This window comes from Amblyomma mixtum, chromosome 1, assembly GCF_055824585.1.
Source record: "Amblyomma mixtum isolate Tamu chromosome 1, ASM5582458v1, whole genome shotgun sequence".
In the NCBI taxonomy this organism is placed as follows: Eukaryota; Metazoa; Arthropoda; class Arachnida; order Ixodida; family Ixodidae; genus Amblyomma; species Amblyomma mixtum.
In genome coordinates this window covers 324,477,244-324,499,996 of record NC_143012.1, presented here as the reverse complement: position 1 = coordinate 324,499,996, position 22,753 = coordinate 324,477,244, and the positions used below count along the sequence as shown (strand labels likewise).

At 45.1% G+C, this 22,753-nt stretch overlaps 1 protein-coding gene across 2 annotated transcripts in view; it reads right to left on the bottom strand.

The window, feature by feature from the left end:
- Positions 1-7,554: 7,554 nt before the first annotated feature.
- Positions 7,555-22,753, bottom strand: part of LOC149372772 (serine/threonine-protein kinase BRSK2-like) — a 114,730-nt gene continuing 99,531 nt past the window's right edge. For both annotated transcript variants that reach the window (XM_089567317.1, XM_089567318.1), the window contains exons 15-18: positions 19,560-19,608; positions 18,414-18,537; positions 14,411-14,609; positions 7,555-12,884 (exon numbers count right to left, since the gene is read on the bottom strand). In XM_089567317.1, coding sequence (XP_089423443.1) covers positions 12,505-12,884; positions 14,411-14,609; positions 18,414-18,537; positions 19,560-19,608 — 752 coding nt within the window. In that variant the 3' untranslated portion in view covers positions 7,555-12,504. The remainder of the gene's footprint in view (positions 12,885-14,410; positions 14,610-18,413; positions 18,538-19,559; positions 19,609-22,753) is intronic.

Below are 22,753 nucleotides of genomic sequence, written 5' to 3'. Positions count from 1 at the left end.
ACTGGTGACCACTTAATCCATTTTTTGTTGGCAGTAAAAACCGATTCGCCTCCTTCTGGTTATTTATTTATTTCAGATAATGTCAATCCTATTGGGGTTTTTACAAGATTATGTTATGTTGATCTTCGTCTGGCAGCAAAAAAAAAAAAAAAAACTTTTGCCAAGAAAACTGGATTTCTTCTTTCTCGATTCAAACTCATCCCGTGAAGACCAGCAAAGACACCATGGCCCCATTTTTGAAGTGAACGCTGACGTAGCCTAGCCTCAGGGGTCCAAAAAGGGAGACCAACACGTGATAGGAATATATAGAAATATATGAAAATACGCAATAGGTTGATTTAAACGGCACCCGTCATGTAATATTTGGTTTCACACACCACAAAATGTATTGCGGTTTTGGTTTCCCTGCAACATTTATGTTGTCGTGAGCCTCGCAAGAGCAGTAAGGTCCTTCCTTGCCATATCTAGAAGCAAGAAGAGGAATTATTGAACGATAGAAGAAAAAGAACGAGAGGCTAAGTTGGGCCGCAGCGGTGAACCAGAGTCGGAGGGACAGCGGAGTAAAAATAGAAGTAAAATAATTCGCCGGTAACGATGACGTATACGTGTATGGGCACGGGGAAAGTAAAGAAGGAAAGAAAGAAAACAAAACGGCGAGACAGACTTGGAGGCTCGTCTCGTTAGGGGCAACCATAGGTGGCACCAATAGCGCTTGTTAGTGCCAATCTTCCGCAGCCATCCAATTATAGTCCACAAGGCCTGCCGCAAGGGCCGAGAGAGAGCAGCTCGGGAGGGTTGGGAAAACGCGGAAAATAGGGGAGAAATATATAAAGCAAGAGGTAAAAAGTGATATGTCCGGAGGAAAGAACGGGTTTGAGGACAGAAAGTGCAAGAATAAAAAAAAAACAAGTCGAAAAACAGGTGCTGCGGCCAGAGGCAGCAAAAGGGCACCAAAAACGCCGGCTCGGCGTGGGAGCCAGAGGCGGCTTATGGTCCCGCTGTGGAAGTCGGGGGAAGGGGGTTGCGCCGTCGGCGGCGGCCGGGCGGGAAGTATCGAAGCGCTAACGAACAGAGAAGCTGGGTCCATCTGGCGCCGAGCGTCGGAAACCGAGCCCGTGGACCTCCAAACGAGGCCCTTATGGAACTTTCTCGAGAGCATTATAATTGGGACGCGAATTCCAGTTGTTCGCTTCGTTTGCCGCAACAGCTCCTTTCTCACGTTTCTCCTCCTTTACCGATGTCCTCCTCTTTTCCTTTGTTTTTCTTTTGCACAGCTTTTTACCTCATTTTGCGTGTTGTAGTCTTTTATCTCTATACCTAGGGCTATTCGTCTGGAGCCGTTACTTTCGTCAAGCGCTGGTGTCTTGGGCGTGCTTTCTTTAGCATCCTACGCTTGCGTTCGTGCGTGAGACGGAGCGGAACGCTGTGAAGAGTAAAAGCGGCTACAAGCTGAAGTTGACAACAGCTCCCCTATCTAGGGATTGGTTTGTGTCTCAATGCATTTCTTTTTGTATGTCTTACCTCTGGTTCAATAATAGGCATCGTGATCACTTCTGCCTGAGCAAACAACCGCACTCTGTGCAAGAGAAAGTAGTAAAATCCGGGATAATTTGGGAAAGCGCCGCTAAGCATCATTAAGCGCGAAACATTTTAGCGCATTTCTTGTAGTAAAATTGATCAACACTTGTTCCTAACCATGCTATCCATTGTTTTTTTTTTACTTTTTGTTAGATAAGATAAGAATTTATTGGGTACATATTGGTTACATAAATTCAGTATACAGGCGAGGGTCCCAAAGTCAAGCGACTGTCACGGGACCCCCGGTAGATTAATACTAACTTGAATAAAGAACAAGCAGCATCACAGACAGGTACAATTAGCAGTAATTACAATGGTAACTTAAATAAGGAATATTTATATAATGAAAATGAAATAGAAGATTAGCAGGGCAAAAAACAAACAGAGAAGCAAAACAAAATAACAAACCACTATAAAAAATTTTTTACAAAATTCAGCGTTGTGAAAAAGACGTATAAGGAAACACTTTAGAATACAGGGATACAGTTGTCAAACTACAAAAAATAAATTCGAAATTTCTAGCAAATAATTAAGGACAAGAATTTTCTAAAGTGAATGGAAGAAGTTGACTCCACTTATTGCTGCAAATTCTAGTTAATTTCTAGTTAAAGCATACGGCTATTCAAAACATGCGTTTCCAACAGTGTCGGCATGGGTGAGCTTCCTAGTTCTTTGCACTACAGCTACTTCTAAAAACGCCTAAAAGTGTCAAGCCAGAAGAATTCTCTTAAGGTCAAGTGAATGCCATGAAATAATTCGCACATTATTTTCTTTCATTGAAACAAAACATTCTCTAGGATAGCGCACTTTATCGTGGCTGAGGGAATTCTATAGTTACCATCTCTGCCAAAAGCAACCAGTCTGCGAGGTTTACTTCTCAGTCGTACTGTGGAGCACTTGCGCCACCACTGTTTTGCAGGGGCCGACATAGAACGTCCTATATTACCGCGAGTGTCACATAGAACGTGATCGCACGGTGAGGGCGGCAGATTTTCAAGAAGCCTTTTATGCTACCTATAGCATCAAGACAGGCAGGACTGTAGCACTCGTTAAGCTACTGAGCAGACGAGAAAATGATGGGCTCGTTAAGGCGTACTTATTAAAGAAGCCAACAGTCACCGAAAGCAAGGAAATAATAAGTTTTTGTAATAAGGGAGTAATTACTGATTGGCATCCACCCGAGCGCAGCCTTACAGCTACAAAGGAAAGCTATGCAGCTTTCTCAGAAATTTCGTAGTTAAAGAAAAATTCCTCCTGGTCCTGGAAATTTGACCATAGGGATTTCTCTCCGCTTTTTTAATTTGTGCTGTTGATCAATGTGAAATTAGCTGTGCAATAAGTATATGAATGAAAGATAGTAATCAGAAATTAGAAGGAAAAACAACCGCATGATGCCAGCAGGAAACGAACGCGCGACATTAACTTTCAGCTATACAATGATTACATTACTAACTTCCTCTCGATCAACACTGCCCATCGCGGCTTGCATGCGGAGAATTCCAGTAACGTCTGAAGGCAAACGTAATTCCGACATAGGCCTAGGTTTCTTTCACCAGTACAGTATCATAGCATTAACATTTCCATTCCAGGAAAGAGCAAAACAAAATGTGCACGAGCGCCTTATCTGATCGACACCTTTCAGGCTGTGCAAGCAGTTTCTTCAACCTACTTGTATGGCATGGCTGTAAAAAAAAAAAAAAAATAGAAGCTAGAATTTTGAGTTCTTGAGCGTACTGTTATGTCCCATATGAAAAGGAATAGTCAGCTTGTACAAAGGACGAATTATTTTGTCATTTCTGCACTGAAGTTCGAAGTGTCCCAAGGCACCATTCGTCCTGTGGAGAAGTGTTTAGAAAAAAGAAAAAGCGTAATTTTTAACTCTTACTTTGAACGCAATCATTGATTGAATGCGGATAACGTATTCCATACAATATTTGACCTACCTGTACAAGTTACAGCGGCAAACAGCGAGGATTTTCTGCCCGAACACGAATGGGCTTCTTGCAAAGGCCATCTTATTCATGACATTCAATCAAGCGTACTGCCCCATACCATGCGTGTCATGAAATACCATCTAGCCAGACGACATCTCGAAGAGGCGGTAACGACTTCGCCTGAACTGTTTGAGTACTTGTGAATGAGCTTGGCCTACGCAACATGCCAAACTTTCCATGGTTTATCACAGAGGGGGCGCGCATCCCTAGCTGTCTTTTGGCTCCTTCAACGCCATCTCTGTCTCGTGTGCAGCATCACAAGCGTGTGAGCTCTTCCGAATCTTCGTCATGAGCGGGAAGAGATTTTAAACACAAAAAGCTGAGCAAGGGATGGGACGTAGAGGAGGGGCAGACTTTCAACTTTCAAAGCAAAAGATGTTTGTGCGGGTGATAAGAGCTATATCTTCTGGGCTATCACGTCTGTCGCTAAGAATGCCTCCTTTGTCATCCCATGTTGGCACTGTGGAGCACTCTCCGTCACCTGCTCTCAATCGGAAGTTCAGCTTGTCCATGGGGCTTGATAACTTTTCAGGTGCTTCATTCGTCGTTGTGCGAAGTTAGTGCAACCTCTCACCGACCTTCTCTTCCCGACTGAGACCGCCAAAAACTACCCCCTTGTTTTCACAATAACCACGCGCCGTCACGGTTTAAACCAACCGCCGCGGATGCAGCGCTGCTAATGCATAGCATTTGCATTGTACCGGTCCGGATAAAATCCACTGCGGACGCCTCCAGCACGGTCATCGGCGCTGTCAGCCAGCAACAGTAAATCGATTCTTAGTGGTGCCCTCTGGATTTCTTCTCTCGGAAGCTTTAGCCACTTGAGGCACGTTACAGAGGCTTCGATGGGACCTTCTTGCACTCAATTGTACACACCCGACACATCCAGCACTTTTTGGGCGGTGAGCAGTCTAAATTACACTATCGGGGACAAAAATCTGCAGGACTTGTGAGCCTCAACCAAAGCTGATACCCACTCATTGTACGCTGGCTCGAGACCACGCTTGTGGAGGTGAAAGTCGTACTCGTACGCTGTAATGTTTGTTAGTGAAATTCGCCACACATGCGCAAAATAACTTTCGCGTGTCGTGCAGGCTTCTGTCCTTGACAGTACCTGCAGACCACTGGTCACTTTTCACGTGTTCCTCTGCGAAAGTCCGCGAAGTAATTTGTACAAGAATTTCGTCAGTTGCATGGCGTGTGTATCCTAGTTCATTACAGACACCAATTGCTTTAAAGGCTCCGACAACGTAGCAGCTGACGCCGTTTATCCATCGGCTCTTCTCCATCTGCTGTCTATGGGGAACAAAGGAACGGCTCGTACACCTTCGGCTGCAAGCGCGCGGCAGTCTCTCCGCCCGCAGTTTAATTGTACCAGACCCATGTGGACATGTCATACCCAACAAATTTAGACAAAAGCATTTTTGGGCGGGAAATCTTTGATGAATGCAGTTTTTTTTTTCATATAATGTAAGATTTCGATAACGATCAATATATGCGCAGATCACCCGACGGCAGTCGTAGATTTTTTTTCTATAAGATTTTTGGTACCGTCAAAAGCGTTCCCTATTGGTTTTCTACGGCAGTCTTAACTGTTCGATGCGGTCTGTGGACACATTTAAAAGAATGATTTTGCTGCATATCAGAAGAATGTATCATTATTTTCAATATTTCCACAACAGTATTTCACAATTTTCCAATTTTGAAAACTTTTATCCGAGAATGTTGGACATACCAATAATACCGGCCCTCTTCTCTCGTACCATATTTCATTCCTTCCACAACACCTAGTACTCCACGTGCGAGACTCAATGCCTCGCACACAGCACTGCGTGTGGCCTAGCATTAACACAGATCTTCAACAGTGGGCCTGCTCATGCGTGCCATGCCCAAACACTAAAACGCCTTTGTTCATACTCAGTTCTTCCACCTGGTTGTCGCTTTCACCACTTGGACTTGGTTGGACAGCTTCCTTTTTCTACAACTACACACACCTCCTTGCGACGGCCAACTGCTTAACACACTGGAATGACGTGACCATTCCGGACATCAATTCAGAGACAGCTGAAGAGCATTTGTTATTACCATGGTTTCGAGCTTTGGTTGCCCTCACATCTTGACAATGAAGCGCGAACGCAAGAGTAATGAATCTTGTTTATTTCCTTGAAAGCCTGCAACGCCAAGGCTTACCATCCATGTCCCAGCTGAATCGCGAAGGACACATCGCCACCTTGAGGCTTCCCTCAGTACATCTAGGATGTAGGGTAGCAGAGCTTGTTTCGCTGCCCCCTCGCGTCTTCCTGGAGATCGTTTGCCTCATGGCTTCAGCACCTAAGTTACACCGTTGCCTGCAGCGGCTCCAGGACTGAATACAGGATCAGCATTCAGCCTTGCCTCACCCTCCAGACCGCAACGTCTTCGTGCAGCCTGCACGTGCATATGCGACGGACGTTTCTCTCTGCGAAACGATGTGAAGGCACCTCTGACGCCAGCCTACAACGAATCTTTGCTCGTCTGCTCTCAGATAAGGAAAGTGAGCGGCCATCTTTCGAGATCGAAATCCTGCACCCCATCAAATCATCAAACCCTGAGACGCAGCCACGGGGTTTGCCTACGAAAATCAGCATCGCCTTGGACAACTTGCCTCCCTCCAAACATCTGCACTGCCTTGTCACTTCGACGTACTAAAATAGGGAACCTCCATCAAGCGGTCAGCGACGCGCTCAGATAAGTTGGATCGGCTTTCGTAATCGGTGCCTCAGAGCTGATGGTGAAGACGTGAAAAATTACAGACACACGGCAGATGGCCTCTCTGCTTTGGTGATTTGGGACAAAAGAATGGACACCCTCTGAATTCCCAATAGAAAAAACGTACTGAAATTTCTCCATTCTTTAAATACTCTCTAAACCCCTTGTACTAGTTGTGCTTTCGTCGTTTTTATCCCTTGCTGTCCTTTCCTGCAGTGCACTTTTGCCTTTCCTCCCGGCCGTGATAATGGAAACAGCTGCATCAGACCGCTTATCCTTTAGCCTGAATTCCGGCCATCATAGCCACGGTGCGTTGTTCGGGACCATTGATGAGCTCAGCAACGTTGCGCTGTTATTGATGAGTATAAGTCATCATGCAATCTCGGATTGGTGACTCCTAGCTTAAGGTTACAACCAACATGTTATTGCAACTTTTACCACTGCTACTGCTACTTTTGTCACTACTTTTACAACTACTACCTCTGCTACCAATACTGATATATTACTACTAATACTATGGAGAATCTGCAAAACATACCTTGTACAGCCATCGCTGAAAATTCGGATAATTCGGACGCTCATAACGGTACCTAGTGAAGAGAAGTTACCTGACGGGTCATCCAGTATTGTTGCACATGCCGTGCTTGTTGTACAGTCGCGAGCAAAAAATATTTGCACAGATCATTGGGGATCAGAATTTGTATATCTCACCACGCGGCGCTGCGGTACGCAGACCTGCCTAACGGGCCATTTCCATGTTTGCAGCGTAGGGGGGGACGGCATGAAGTAAGCTTTATCAAGCGTGCACCGCCCGAGCGTTGAAGTGCCGACCCTACGTGACTGTGCTTGCGGCATTTATTTTGGCTCGGTTATCATGAGCAAAGATGGCCTCTTTTTATTACCTTTTTTTTATGTCCGCGATGGTTTGTCAAAAGAAACTCGCGGGAACAATAGATGATAGCGCTGCTTTTAGCGAGTAATTTTGCTGTCAGTGGCAGTCCGCTGAACCCCCCTAATACTGTAGAATGGGAACGGCCCGGCACTCTCGTTATCAGCCGCTTCGCCACCCGCAGCGCCACGCGTTGTCATTCCGGCGCTCCGGTGTTCCGTCGTGTGTGCTAATCTTTTTTACCCACGACTGTACGTAGCCATCGAATGCCTATCGATGCTGCCATCGAGTGGTTGCGTAAAAGTATTACGCCGGAAAAGAAATAAATGCACTAGTGACACACTAAGCTTTATGTACAGGTTTAATAAGAAACACTCGTATACCTAGTATACAACCTTCGGTGCAATGTCTCATGTTTTTTTTTTCCTCGAGCAACAACACATATGAGAAGACAGCATTTTGTTTCGGCTAAACATGCTCGCAAAAAGAAAAAAAAAATGTCATTGACAAAGAGTGAACGAGCATACGTTACAGCTGCAGTTGGCGGACTACATCTACATTTCCTTAAGGCTTCTAGCAAAAGAAGGAAGAGTCAAACACGAGAGAACACAGCCGCCGAATGATGTCTTCCATTCGTCAGCGAGTAGCGAGCGGGCGCCGCCGAGCTTCCAGTCCTCCATTGGGCTTCTGAGTGTACCAAGGCCAAAGGCAAAGAAAACAAGGCAACAGGTTGCCTTCGCTCTCAAGGAACGCCCTGGCAGTATTTGAATCCAACGCAGTTGCTTGAAAGAACTTGCCCGTAAGAGAATGCACGTTTTAACTCCGAATGATGAAAGAAATTGCACACAAGAAGCTGCTTTGTGGAACATTATCGCGCCTAAATTGGGCCACTATCTTTTTTTGCCATTCTGGCTGAGGTTTCACATAAGCTTGCCAAGAATATTTTGATGCCATATCGAAACAAAACTTCGAGACCGTCATCAAAAGTACCCCAAACCTGTCAGAAAAAGAAGGGAACGTAATAGCAGACGCTGCTTCCTGGATCAAGCATTCTGTTGGGGAAATGGTATATATGTTTCATTTATTTATGTCTTGCGTCCCAGAATGTAGTGAAACTCATTAGAAAATTTCGTGAGATTAAAACACCAGGTGATCGATGTTAGTTTTGTTGTTACACTTTTCATCATTAAACATATTTTATTTTGATATTAAAACTTTTTTCATGCATCATCTTGGCGTTGATTACAAATAGCACGTTCACTTCGATCCATAGGAGGCGTTAGACCAAGCAGGTATACTCTCATCTACATTTAAATGAAGCCAGTTCTCTTAATAACTCCTACTAAGTTCTCCGAGCGCGTGTGTAAATGTGAGAGGTCTTCGCGATAAGTGGTGCAATAAGCGAAACAGGATGTATTCCACTTAAATAAAGCATTGAAACTAGTTTATCCAGTGAAACCGGATTCATGAATTAAATCGTCAGTTCTTCTTATTGCAATTTGCCAGTAATTGCAAACATTAGAGAACTCAACCCGCCAACCTTGCCACTTTTTACCTCGCTGACAAAAGTAGGTGCAAAAGATGAGTAGGCTCTAAAAACATGAGCGTAAATCATCCAAGAACACAAACCTAATTATCACCATACGTAGATAACTAGCTTTCATTAAAAAAGTTTTTAGAAACCATTGTTCTTGAATAACGTTCACATGTTTTAATCCCTAAAAATTTGCTCGCTATAAAATTGAATCCAGCGTTGGTTGTGCTATCCTTGAAGACTGCTTCGTTGAAGTGAAGTCTGTTTAACAGAATACCTTGGATGCTACATTACATTTTTGAATTATTGCGTGCTAAGATAACAAAGAGTAAAGTATATCATGCAGTAAGTTTGATCTGATTTCCGCGCAAGAGTTGACGGCGAGAGCTTACACTCTGAGAGGTTGTGGATTACGCATGCTTATTCCAGGAATTTGTTTCTCCGGTGTTTTTCCAGCGTTATTTTATCGCTAAAGATTACTGTTTTACTCCAGTAGCTGCGAAATTATTGGCAAGATAACAGTCAGGTTGCTAATGCCGCTAAATTCGGTTTTCAAAATTAAGCTTAGTTATGAAAGCTATTTGGGGAATTCCGGGCAACTGCGTCACTGACCGTTGTTAGTATCGAACAAACTTTTATACAGGGTGAGCTATTCATGCTGAAGATATTGCACACACTGACTCACACTATTGTCTGAAATCGCAAAACATAACACTGTTCACCAAACTGCACTTTCGCAAAGATCAAAAATGCGTCCAGAAAACCTAACTTTCATACTTGCAGGGTTTTTCCCACCATCGGTTATGCAGGAACAAAACAACGACAACAAATGCAAAACTTCTCTGCCTTTCCTCAGAAGGCCCCTTTGCATCACAATAATCAAACCCAGCTTTCTAAGCTTTGTACACAAATATGTACACAGGCGTATGTATGAATATATACAGAAACAATTCAAATGAATGTTCTTTCAAGTATACGTTAGCAGGAGCGGTTGATGTTCAGTTGGGTGCTACTTTCTTTTTCCTTCCACATGTTTGCAAGCGCCTTTTAAACTATCCGAAACGTCTCTACTACTCCGTCGGCCTCCTCCTTTAATCACGGCCTCTTTCACATGCATGGGAAGAAGAGCTGTTTAAAATAAACGTTGGCCCAAACTCACTTCAGGCGGCGTTGTTTCACTCGACGCATCCACTTCACATTTCTTACACCACTCAACGACCACATAGATTCAAGCATAACCTTGAGACAGAGCCCTGAAGGGATAAAAGCGCTTGAGTCAATTCTAAGAATGCGAATATACAAGGCCAGAACTTTTTGTTTTTTAGTCAAGACGCTGTTTCTCCCTAAGACGAAACGTAAACGTTAAAGAAAACGCTGCGCTTAATCATCCGATTGTTCACAGTCTGATTCTCTAGGATATGTGTTTCATGTGTTTGGTGCTGAAACCTCTGCTGAAGGCTCAATGCAATGTCATAGTGGAGATTTAGAGGCGATCACTCAAGGCAGTTGCACGTGAGGTGATCATATTTAGTGGTCATCCGAGATACCAACGGTAGGAATGGCAGAGACCAAGATAATCAAGAGTTGTGCAGAGATCGCCACTGCCATTTTTGTCTGCCCTGTTTGTGTTCAGTATTCTTTATATTTTGGTGTTCTTAACCTTATCTCTTTCAAGTCAACTGCTGCCTTGAAGAGCTAAGCAAGCGAACCCTACAACTTTCTGACAGCGGAAAGGTGGACTGGTTGTTTGCTGTCTAATATTGTAGCTATTTTTCTGTGGTAAATAGTCAAGGACAGAGGGCGTTGAGGACAGAAAGGCGCCAGCGTTTCAGTCGTCTGTGCCATTCTGTTCTCATTTATATGCCATAGAAAATGCCTGCAATTTTAGCTTTCAGCCTCACCCCCAAGGATTCGTCAAAAGCGTATTTTCGATTACAGGCAACGCATGGGCTCCTGAAGAACTATAGACCGCACAACTGCAGCAAAATAAAAGCAGCAAGCGCACGTCTGATGTAGCGACGTCGTACATTATTCTGGACATTTTTCTTTCCGACGTCAATATCGCGAATACAGCTGAGAAGCTGTAAAAAGCACGGAGAAGCATTCCAAGCCACAGAGATAGTATTTATGCTGCATGGTTCAATCGCGTAGAGGTCACACTTTGAACTCACGCTACCATGAGGGCGAACGTTAAAGATGTTTGAAACGCTCACGACGTCTAAGGGGAAGAGGGGCATCCATTTTTGTAGCGACGAAGTTTCAACCACAAGTTCACAATATACTTTTTTGTTTTGTGACACATACTGAGCGCAGACACATGGATTACTTTTGCTTCCCGTACTGTTGCAAAGCGCCGTGCCAGACGGCAGATACATTGCATCAGACATAAGCAGCGAACAGCCAACGCAATTTTGTACGTATTTAGCGAAGCATAGCTTTTATATGCGGTACGAAACAAGCGGGGTTAGCGGCATGCAAATAAAATGACCTTCAACAAGCTCCGAAGAAACTTGTGAGCATCTGGCGCTTCCATTAAGATGCTGCAGCGCTTCCAGAGTTATGCATAGCTTGCAAGCAATAAGGAAGTTCTGGCAACGCCTAGTATTTTCGCGCCTATAACGGAGAGAAAGAAAAGAAGTTTCAGCACTGGCCTAAGCATCTCCATCTTTTGTCTCAAGTGCTAAGGGCATTTCTTTTGGGTAAATGGGACACTACCTGCATTTATTTCAACGAAAGACGCTAGCAAGATTTCTACGCGGTCAAGGACACATGTATACTGTATGGCATCCAGGCGTCCCATTCACTCTTCTATAACATGTTCCACTCAGTCTGTTACAGTCCGCGTTCTGTTAAAAAAGAAGTGTTAGACGCATTCGGCACATTATATTCGATGACCTCGTTAAGTGCAACTGGAGCGTTGCTTACAGCGTCGTCGACATCGCTTGTCTCATGAAGGAGCCCAAGGTTTACACCAGATTTTAGTTCGGTCACTAAAGACGGCTAGTCCAAAATATATACTTTTCGGTATGTGAATGTCCTAAGCGGGAGACAATGTTTGCACACTGACAAGGGTCAGCGCTTGGTAGGAGCTGCCGTCTTGGAAAATGGTCGGCTGGCTACTCACAGTCTTTTTGCCTCTGTCGGTGAGAAAGCGATCGGTGAGCTTCAGCCACGCATACAAGGAGAAACAACCATTCCTTCCTTCTCTTTGTCTGCAGCAGTGAACACGTGCCGTATTCCAGCCACCTCTGGCCCATAGGGGTAACAAAAATAAACGCCTGTGGAGTGGCACCGAACCTTTTCTCGAACCTAATAACGCCATGTCATTCGTGACCTTCCCAACAGAGCGTCAAAGCGTCGATAGCAGCAGTACTGCTTGCCATTCGGCTAACTCATTACGCTTCGCCATTTGATTTGAAACCGTTCAAGTGCCGATTGCAAGCTCTCGCGAATCAGCACAAGAAAACGTAATCGGTCAAAAGCGAATAAAAGCGAGTCCACGGTTGGTTGGGGACACGTACGGTATACAGACCAGACGCACGACCGACACCACGAAGCGGCGGCGTTTCACCGTCGCATCGCTGACCTCTGCGAGGAGGCGGTTGTTGTTGTTGTTGTTGAAAGCTCGCACTTGTTTACCGCCTCTACGAGGGCGGCATGCGTGCGTCGGTCAGTCTGCCAGCAACGACTTTGTTTGTGCGGACAACGCGGCGACGTCGTCGGGCCCCTCAGCAAGCGACTGTCCGAGCGTGCGGACAGGGTCAGACTTTGTCCCTGGAGCCCTTGAGGTCGTAGCTGAGCCGGCGGCCGTTGGCGATGGACGTGCCGTCCATAACCGCGCGGCGGTGGCACGCCGCGGCGGCCACCGCGGCCGCCGCCTTGGCTTCCCGCTCGAAGATGTCGCACGCGGCGTCCTGGTCGGACTTGCAGCGGGCCATGGGCTGGCCGCTGGTGCTGAGCACGTGCGCCAGGTCGTCGGCCACCTGAGTGGGCGACAGCGACTCGGAGCCGCACGAGGAACTGTCGCTCAGCTCGGAGGTGGGCGGCCGGCGGCTGAAGCGAGGCGAGTGGCTGCCCGGCCGCCGGCCCAGGATCTGCGCCTGGATGTGCTCGCAGATGCGCTTGAACCTCCGGATTGGACCTGCGCGGTGCGGGGCTTGCATAAACAAAAGTGGCGCTTCGACGCTGACTTCCCCTTGGCTTGCCTTTGAAAGAGATGAGCGCACTCGGACACTACTCCGGTGTTAACTACTAGTCAAGCATCACCTTGAGAAGCCGGTACTGTACACTGAAGTAGATCCTCTTATACTACGTTGATTGTTACGGAGATCTGTACATTCCGTTTAACTGCTTAATTCCTTCCCTGATCCATACGGGTGAAGATGAATACGCTGGTGATAGGTGTCTATAGGTACCGTCTTTGTCAAAAGTAGTAATCAGGCTGCATGTTTTTCTTATCAGACGTATATTCAAGCTATTATGCCAGCTCTCAAGCTCTAAATCTCTGTATGGTAAGAAGCCCTCTTCTCACCTTCAAAGAACTTTTTGATCTTTAGGGAAGCCGTGAGGGCTGTGTTATACGAATGAGAAGCAAATCATGGAGCCTGGTTACTTTTGACAAAGACTGTACCTTCGTTATAGTTAGTAGTTAGATGTTAAAAATTCCAACTATATGTTCATCTAAACGAAGCAAAGAGGATGTATAAAGATTTTCCCATACTTAACATAATGATCTGAGATAAAAGCCACTTCAGCAAACTAATGGAAGAGGGCGTGCAACACAGTGAAAATGTATTAAACGATATAATGAATGCCAGCAAACACAACAGAAAAACAGGCATAAATTACATTGGTATCTATTGAATTGGGCGCTAACTTCCATCTTCCTGTAATAAGGGAGTAATTATTCGTTCGAACCCAATGCTACCGATAGTATGCTTCTCGTATTTATTGCATGTCGCAAGGAAGAACCGGCAGCACTTACAGGAGTCAGCTTTGTCATTGCATGTAAACACAAGTATTTACAGAAAAGAAGTATTCAGCAGCATTGCGCAGAAAATTTCACATTTGATGTGGAGGTGTAAGGGAAAGTGATCATTAGTTAAAAATATAGCGGACTATTTAGCGTGGTATGTACAAATGCGAATTAGGTGCTCTAGCATTTCGGTTTTAGCTTCGGTTTCGATTCCAGGCTTGGGTTTCAAGGTCAAGCAGGCTTCAGACAAAGGTCTATGAAATTGGACTTAAGCTTCGCCTTAAGGGTACGACGCGATAGCGCTAGTGGATAAATGGCCCTATATGCAGAATTGGTTATTATCTACTTTGCAATCACAGATCTCTGGCAGTCCTCATACCCCTCCTGGCGCAGTGGTGCAGCGGTTAAGCGATGCGCCACTGCACTGCGATGGCAGGTGCTGCCACCGGTGCGGCTTGTGGACCCAGGCTGCTCATCTTGAGCAACCACCTCTCGTGACAAATTATTTACTGAACTGCTACCTGCCACAGTGGGCAGCTGTTCATCTTAGATGGACCGGACAAACCGACAGCGGTGAAATCGGCGGATGGGGGCCGTAGTGATAGCGCAGTAAAAACGACACGAAGTATGAGGTGTAAGGGTATGCGCCCTCCGGGGAGGCCAGATACATGCTGGTGAGTATTGTATCGTACCCGATATGAGAGTGAAGCTTATGCAGTACACAGATGGCTTGCTGTCGTGCGAAGCTCCGCCGTTGGGGCTTCCGTCTCCCACGATGCTGATGTCGACGTGGAATCGGACGTTCCTCTGGAACATGGTGGTGCTCCCCGGCCTCTTGTATTCCACCCGGAAGGACATCGGCGACACCACGCTGTGGCTTAGGTCAGCAATCTGTCATGGGCGGAAACATGGAAGCAGACCATAAGCGATGTGGACTGCCCACAGAAGCAGTGACATTTCAACTCAGGAATTTTTCCGTTTACAGGGAGTTTGATAAATAAAATGAGAAGTTTTAGGGACTTTGAGAGAATTTTAAGCACTGAAGCACTCCCGTTTTCCAAATTAAGGGAGTTTTGGGGAATTTTTGGCATAATTGAAGGAATTTTTGGTTATGGCATGGAACACCACGGCACGGATTGCGCTTGTTCACAAATTAGAGAGGTGCGTAGGCTAAGTTTGCAATGCTCTAGTGTCACAAAAAAACAACAAAGAGGAAGCAGAAAATTAAGGACAGTGCTAAAGTGGTTTTGTAGTGACCATTTTTTTTTTGTAGCAGGACATGCGCATTAAAGACTCATTCCGCTGTGTGTGGTGGCCGGGCCAGCGTTCCTTCCTTAGAATAATAGGCGTTTTTAACTGAGCTCGGGATTTTTGAAGCCAGAGCTATGTGCAAGCCTCACTTTCACCTTAAGACATGCGATTTATACGAGTTTACTAACCTAACCTAAACGTAACCTAAAGTGCGAGTTATTTACTTGGTCTTGCTTTCAAAGACGGTAGCAAGCTCAATAAAATATGGGTGATGAGAGTCAGGAATTCAATGCTGCTATAGCCGTGTGGTTTACATCGCACGCATGTGCAAGATACCTCGCCTTTGCTTTGTGTCATGATAATAGTTTGTATGGCTCTCGATATTTTTGAGCAGTTACTGCGTCTGTAGTATCTCCGATCTTTGCAACTGCATTCTAATACGACGAAGAACTTCCTGATTTCGTATACTTTTACTACTCCAAATGATCCAAACTGCAATCTTCTGAAGGCAATGGTATATTGGAAGAAACTGCATTAAAACGCGGATTCAGACCGGAATCTGTTGCACGAGTTGTCGCTATTAAATTCAGCCGGAAGAAATACCTATCACTTCTCTCCAATTAGGCGAACAGTCTAGGAGCTTTTTAAATGACTATAAGTATCCTGCGGTCTGGTGGTGGGCTTTCAACGCGGATGAAATTCTTGGATCATATGATGCTGTGTCTTATCAAAAGTATTTTTAACTCAGTATTTCTTGCACAAGAGGAGGGTTCTGTGCCACAAAGCCATTGTTTCGGAATGTTTGGTCACCGGCTTATACTACTTTAAATGACTTGAAGCGCCCATTTAAACGGTGATGCGCCTCATTGGACTCATTGCAGAATGTAGGTACGACCTCGCTTCAACCACTGTGAGTTGAATGTGTGTGGCGGTAAAAATGCTTTTTGAGTTTCTTCACCAAAGTGACAACAGTAGACAAAATGAACAGGCATTGTGGGTAGGGAGGGGGTAGGCGAAGGGGAGTCAACCCGCTAGCCGCCAAAGTATCGCCAAGCCCTCTTATAGAAACGCTGGCTGGCGGACAGAGGCTCCCATATTCATTTTGCTTTGTGTTGTCAAGAATCCCATCTTCCTGCCTTCTCTCTACTGCTGATGGAAACGAAGTAGGCGCAATGTCCGCGCGCTTACTTTTGGCTCTGACAGAGTACAGCAATATCTCGGTGATGTTGATGGAAACAATTACAGGCACCTGTGCCGATGAGATTCCTTCCGCAAGATTGTGAATGAGTTGTCTTTTGAAGTTGTACCTTGCTGAAGTAAACGTTACAAAGTGTTTCTCATTTCAGAGTGCGAATTATGTCGCAGTAAACGGTCGTCAAATTAATGGCCATTTAAGAGAACCAGTAATCTGTCAGATTTACGCAAAGAACAGACTTCGCTAATATACGCTTTCCGAGAGGAACGTTTATGCCACTTGGTTTTGTTTACTGTCGCTGTGCGAGCTTACAGCAGCAAAATGTCGTTGCGTTCGTTCCCTTCCCCTTCGCCTCGTGTGTTGTGTTGAATTTGAAGACGTCTACGAGCAAAAATACGATATTTTATTCCTTACCGCAGCAAAAAATAGCAACGTTATCGGAGAGTTTCAGCCTTTAAAACATGAATAGAATGAAGCACTCCTTTATTCACTTCTAGATTCCAGTCGAGAAGACCTAACATTGAACTTCAAGTATTTACTTTGCATTTTGTAACTTTATGGCATTGAGAACCTGAGTAGGGTTCATAAGAAAGGAAATCCATACTCATCATACTCCAAACGCATTGGAAGAACATTTCCTTGGTTAAGTTGTCTCATTTTGTATTTTTTAATGCTGTTGTTTTTATCTTCCCTTTGTTTCTTTGTTTCTTTTGTGTGTTGTTAGGTTGTTTGCCCCTCCTGCTTGGGCCACATAGGCCTGCAGTACTTTGAAATAAATAAATAAATAAATAAATAAATAAATAAATAAATAAATAAATAAATAAATAAATAAATAAATAAATAAATAAATAAATAAATAAATAAATAAATAAATAAATAAATAAATAAATAAATAAATAAATAAAAGATGGCATGCTGCAGTTCATTTTTAGTTTTTTTACCCCTGTGGGACGGTCGATGGGCTCAGTTGGCTATTGGATTTCTTAGCTGTGCTTTTTTTTTGTCGCAGAAGGCAGCAGTGAAGGTATGAATGTAAGCAACGACAGTGATTACGATGATAGCTTTAAAAATAGTTAATATGCTACATTTAATATGATTAGCTTTTTTCACTCATCTAGTGCATTTTGGTTCCTGGCGTTTCTAGAAGCACTATTCACAGGATTTTGACAGCAAAGTTCAAATATCGGAAGGTGTGCGCAAGATGAGTTCCGCGAATGCTCACAGATGACCATCAACGGCAACGCATTGACTCCTCCCGCGAATTTCTTCAGCGTTCTGGAGATGAAAAGGAGGCCTTTTTGGATTGCATTCTTACGGGTGACGAAACCTGGGCATTTCACTTCACACCTGAGACCAAGCAAGGACCACGTGAGTGGCGGCACTCCTCTTCGCCCAAGCCGCGAAACATCAAGCGAACACAGTCTGCCGGCAATGTCGTGGCAACTGTGTACTGAGATCGAAAATGGGTATTGTTGGTAGACTTCATGGCTCCTGGCATCACAGTAAAAAAAGAACAGATATAGTGAGACCCTTAAAAAACTCAGACGGGTGACTCAAAATCGCAGGAGAGGAATGCTGAGGAAGGGCGTGAGTCTTATCCACGACAATGCTCGCCCCCACGTTGCCTGCCAAACCGTCGCTCTGCTGCAACAGCTTGGATGGGACGTCATCAGCCACCCACCCTACAGTCTGGACTTGGCACCCAGTGTCTACCACTTGTTTCCAAAGCTAAAAGAACTCGCTGGAAGGCGCTTCACCGACGATGACGAAGTGAAAGATGCGGTCAAACGCTTACTCAACGACGTGTCGGCGAGCTGGTATGACATGGGCATACAAAACCTGCCCCAGTGTCTGCAAAAATGCACAGACCCCAACTGCGAATATGTGGAAAAGTAGAAGAATAATCTGCCTTCTAAATGATTTGTAAATTGCTTAAAATAAACATTTCTTTCGATTTGTAAAAGAACTGGAGACCTTAATTTTGGGATGACCCTCGTATTTATGACTGAGAGACATATTAGGCATGATTTGCAAATATTCGAGCAGAATAACTTATGTTTCTTGAACTGAGCAGTTATTTCAGTAATTCAGTAAGAGGAGATCCAGCTCAGCGGTAGAAGTGAGCAATCCTAGAAAATATATTGCTGCTTTAAACACTGACGCATGATTTTCAAGCTTCCCGATGGCGATTATGTTATGCTCGTGTGCAACGTAAGGTCTAAAGCCGTGTATTGTCCCACGTGCCTTACCGACAGGAAGGCGTGGATGAGGTCAGCCTTGACAGAACTCAAAGGACGGTCCTTGACGAGTATCACGTGGCTCTCTTCCCTCTCGTTGGCCATCAGTCCTCCGAACCACGACCGCTTCGATAGGCTAGAAGACAAAGCAGAAACAAATGCGACAAGGAATTGAATGCAATGTTACTGTCAGAAATGCATTAAATTAAAAAACACAATATCAATGAACACTCTTCGTTTAACCCTGCCCGCATCTTTTCAGCTTCGGTTTGGGTTGATCATCATCATTTTTTTGAGGGTTATCTTTTAAAGGCTACACTAAGACTTAGCATAAAAAATAAAAATTGTAGCTTTAACTTACATAGTATGCACCATATTAGCTGTAACTGCAAAAACAGCAACGCTTACGATGCTATTGCGTGTATTTCGGCGTTTAACGTTTTTGAAAAACGTATTTCTTCTGTGAAAAAAAAAATTGAGAAGGTAGGAATATTTATTTTTATGAGACAGTTCTCCGTGCCTTTTTCCAAGATGATGATGCTGTTCAGTATCTTTTCTCATATGCAACGATGTTCCATAAAGCCTTCACTGTCTCGCTAACTGCTCTGAAATATAAATTCCTACAGAACTCCGATACATCACTCTGATAATTATCTGACCAAAGGGGAAGGCAAAAACATGGAACAAATATCTTTCCGTTTTAAACGTTCCTTGAATGCACTGACATTGTAACTGACATTGTTTTTGGAACATGGACCAGTAAATCCTGGGAAGTCAGAGCTCAGCTTCTTACTCTGTACCAGCAAAGGGTATGTAGGTATGTTATAGTTAGGTTCAGAGTATTCACATGCTCCAAGGCCAATTAGTTACATTGTGCATGAATACACTACATGCCTTTCTTCACCTTTTCCTGCGCTGCTTCGATTCTACCACTATTCATTGTGCCTGCTTTGTATCAATATGCGTTACTGGATTCCAGATAGGTATCTAAATTGGTTGGCCTTCTTGCATTGTCCTCACCTTTAGAGACCTTTTGGTTTTTTTAGCACGTCGTATTGCTCCATTTCACGGCTGAGAATCAAACTCCGCTGCCTGGTTACTTGTGGCAAAGACGATACATGCCATCTGCCCCCACGTAATGGCAAGAGTGAAACTTACTCTGGTGAGGAATCCGGAGTCAGGCTGACTTCGTCTGAAGCTGAAGGAACTGCAAAGGAGAAATGAATGCCACAATCAGTAACTTGCAGTCAGTACAGATAAAGTGTTGTCACCATAAATCATTACTACACTGCTCGTACAGAAACAGTGAAATGCGCGTAGTCTGCATAAATGAATTAGTTCCTGGCGTGGTCCACGGATTACAGCGAGAACCAAAACACTGTGTATGCCGAATTGATTGGTGACAATGCAGCCTTAGTCAAGAAGGCCACAGTCTTAGGCTGAAAAAGACAAATGTTATTCGTATTCAGCGGCGGGTTGGTCTTCGTAGAATATCCTTGTCTTGAGTGGACAATATAAGCAGCAACTAAAAAGGAGTGCTGATATCCTTTTGGCGCTTATAATATAGCCGGCAAGCCTGCCTTTGCTTCTGCAGCAAATCACCGCGTCATCTTACCGGTTTGAACCGTGCTTTCAGATGGGGTCGTACAATAAGATCAGGGTAACTTTACGAAACCAAACTTTAACAAACGTGTCCATGCCAAGAGTAAGAGCTTGTAGCCAGCATTTCGGCGACCATAACGAAAAATGTATTGTTTCTTTTTCTGAGATTTGGGACAACTTTGTCGGTACCTATTTCGTCTCTAAACCTTGTAAGCGCATTGTGATTTATATTTCCCGCTTTATGACTGTTCCACTGTATTTATAAAATTATGGTTCACACACTTGCCTCCTTATCATGTCTTGGATATAAGCACTTAATGACTGAATCGAATAACTATCGCATGGGATTAACACATTTACCATCATAGGCCAAGGCAACAACCCACTCCTGCTTTTGTTATGAATGTCGTAACCAACCAATGTTCGAAAAGCAAAACAGAAACCATAAGGTACGAATCTAAAACAAGACGCTAGGCATATTGACGAGGAGTCGATAACATGTGCTTCAAGACCTGATGACAACGAGAGCTGAACTTTGTTTTAGTCAGTAAAACAAAAATATCCCTCGCAAAAACATAATTACAGGAATAGAAATAACTGTACATAATATTAGAAACAGAACGTTACAATATAGTTCACTCCAATTCTGCTTGAGAAAGTTCACAAACTGACCGATAATACGGCGAACTTCTCGTATCTCCGTAGAGCTCCACCTTATCACCTTTGTTCTAACACTCCGCCAAGTTATCAATAGTCACAACTCAAGAACCAAGCGGCAAATGCCCCGAAAAAATATCCTCCAGCCAAAGGCGTCGATCGATTCCCACGACGTCGTGGTTAATTCTCTTGTACTTGATACAGCGTGACATCGCAGGGAGTGGCGTAATAATATAACCCAAGGCGTCAAGAAAATCGACGCCATTGTCTGGACGGTCCCCTTTTTTGAAAACTATCTGCCGCTTCGTTCTTGAGTTGTATCCACTATGGCATACGTTTGTGAGGCAAAGCTACATCGTTCGCTGATGATCATGCTCGAACACGCTTACTTCTGCGTTGTTCAAGAATTCTCGCACCCATGAATGCAGGTGACCTGGAAAGACTTTTGTCGTATTGGAATAAAACGCGGTGTAACGGTGCAACGACATACATCTTTGTCACTGCCTCCACGCTCTTTTCATTAACTGTGGTTACAGATCCACCCAATGAGCAGTTTGCTACGAAAACCTACACCTGCCTTCCTGCCTATCTGTTTGCTGACAACGCTACAACAGTTCGTGGTTGTGATGGGCAACAAGGCGTTGCTACGCAAGCCGCACCTCAAGCCTAGGTTGACTGTCGTTCGAGGTAATCCCAGTGTCTAAGAGCCTGAAACGCAAGAGTCTCTTTTGAGATTTTAGTCTGCTATCATAATAGACACGCAAACATCTGAAGCTTCGAAACTGACCATGGCCGTGCCTAATGCAACAGTGTCGGTGACCCCCTAGTTCCTCTAGCAACTTACACTGCTTCCCGTTTCAGAACGGCTCCTTGTACGATCATTCTGCAGAATTGCTTAGCAGCTCTCAGTCAGTGGGAAGTATTGAAAACCTGGGATGACGGTACGATGTTGAGGCACATGTTCCTCATGCTAGAGGGTCATGAATGGACGTGGTGCGAGAATCACGAAGCTTTTGTGGCGACCTGGTGCTTCTTTAAAGCTACTGATGACATTCACAAGTGTCTACCGGAAAGAAAAACAAAGCTCAAGTGCTTCTACAGTTGTTAAATCTAGTGCTCAAATGGAGCAGTCATGGTGCGCGTTGAAGGAGTTATGTGCCTCATCAGACGCGCTGACCTTGACATGGTGTTGTGATCCGGGGCCCAGCCAGCGGAGAATGGGCGAGCCGGGCTGGCGCCATCGGGCTACGCTGATCAAAGGCGCGGTTTTTAAGAGAGGACGCAAGGAAACGCTGGCCTGGGGGCGGCTTCTGGCGACGGCGTCGGCGTGAACAAAGGCTCTAATCCCCTTCGCCGGCGATGCTGAATGCGGCACTGGTGCCGAACTGCGCTCTGCTGTGGACTAGCAGAGGAGACGGCGATGGCGGCGCCAACCCATTGCCCGCTGCGCCCTGAGCAGCCGACAAAGGGGGGGTGGTCACGGCGGATTTGTCCCTTCCACCGACCTGAAGAGGTCTCCGGTGGGAGCCGTCAGCACTCGCGTCTCCCACGATCAGGATCGTCACTCAGCAGCGAACGACCTTTGGGCCTGGTCGGCCCGCGGCAAACCAAACAGTTCGCGACGGCTAGGCGCCAAGTTCCTCCTCGCTAGTGTGTGTGTCTGCGCGGTGTGCGTGGTCAAGTGGGGAGGGCGGAGCCTAAGAAGAAGCTAAAGACCCATTGGACGCTCAACCAGAGATCAGATTCCCTAGCAGGGTGCCTGGGGAATGTGAACTGCATTTAAGCAGCAATGTGTGCTGTGTCAAGAGCTTCTTTCCTGACCTCTTGTCGAGGGCTTCTTTCCTGACCTTGGGTCCCGCTGTTTATTCTTTAAATAATGTAAATAAATCGCTCAGTTTTGCGCTTCTCCTGAAGACTTCCCTCCGTAGTCTGCCTGCTTCGTCCTCATGCGGTGGAGACCCTGGTCCAGATCCACCGAGCACATCAACTGGAGGCAGCGGTGGGATGCTGCTGCCCCGATTACATCAATGGTCTTAAAGGAAGGCAAAATTGTTTATGCCAGTAGTCGATGACCGACTTTACATATGGGTCCG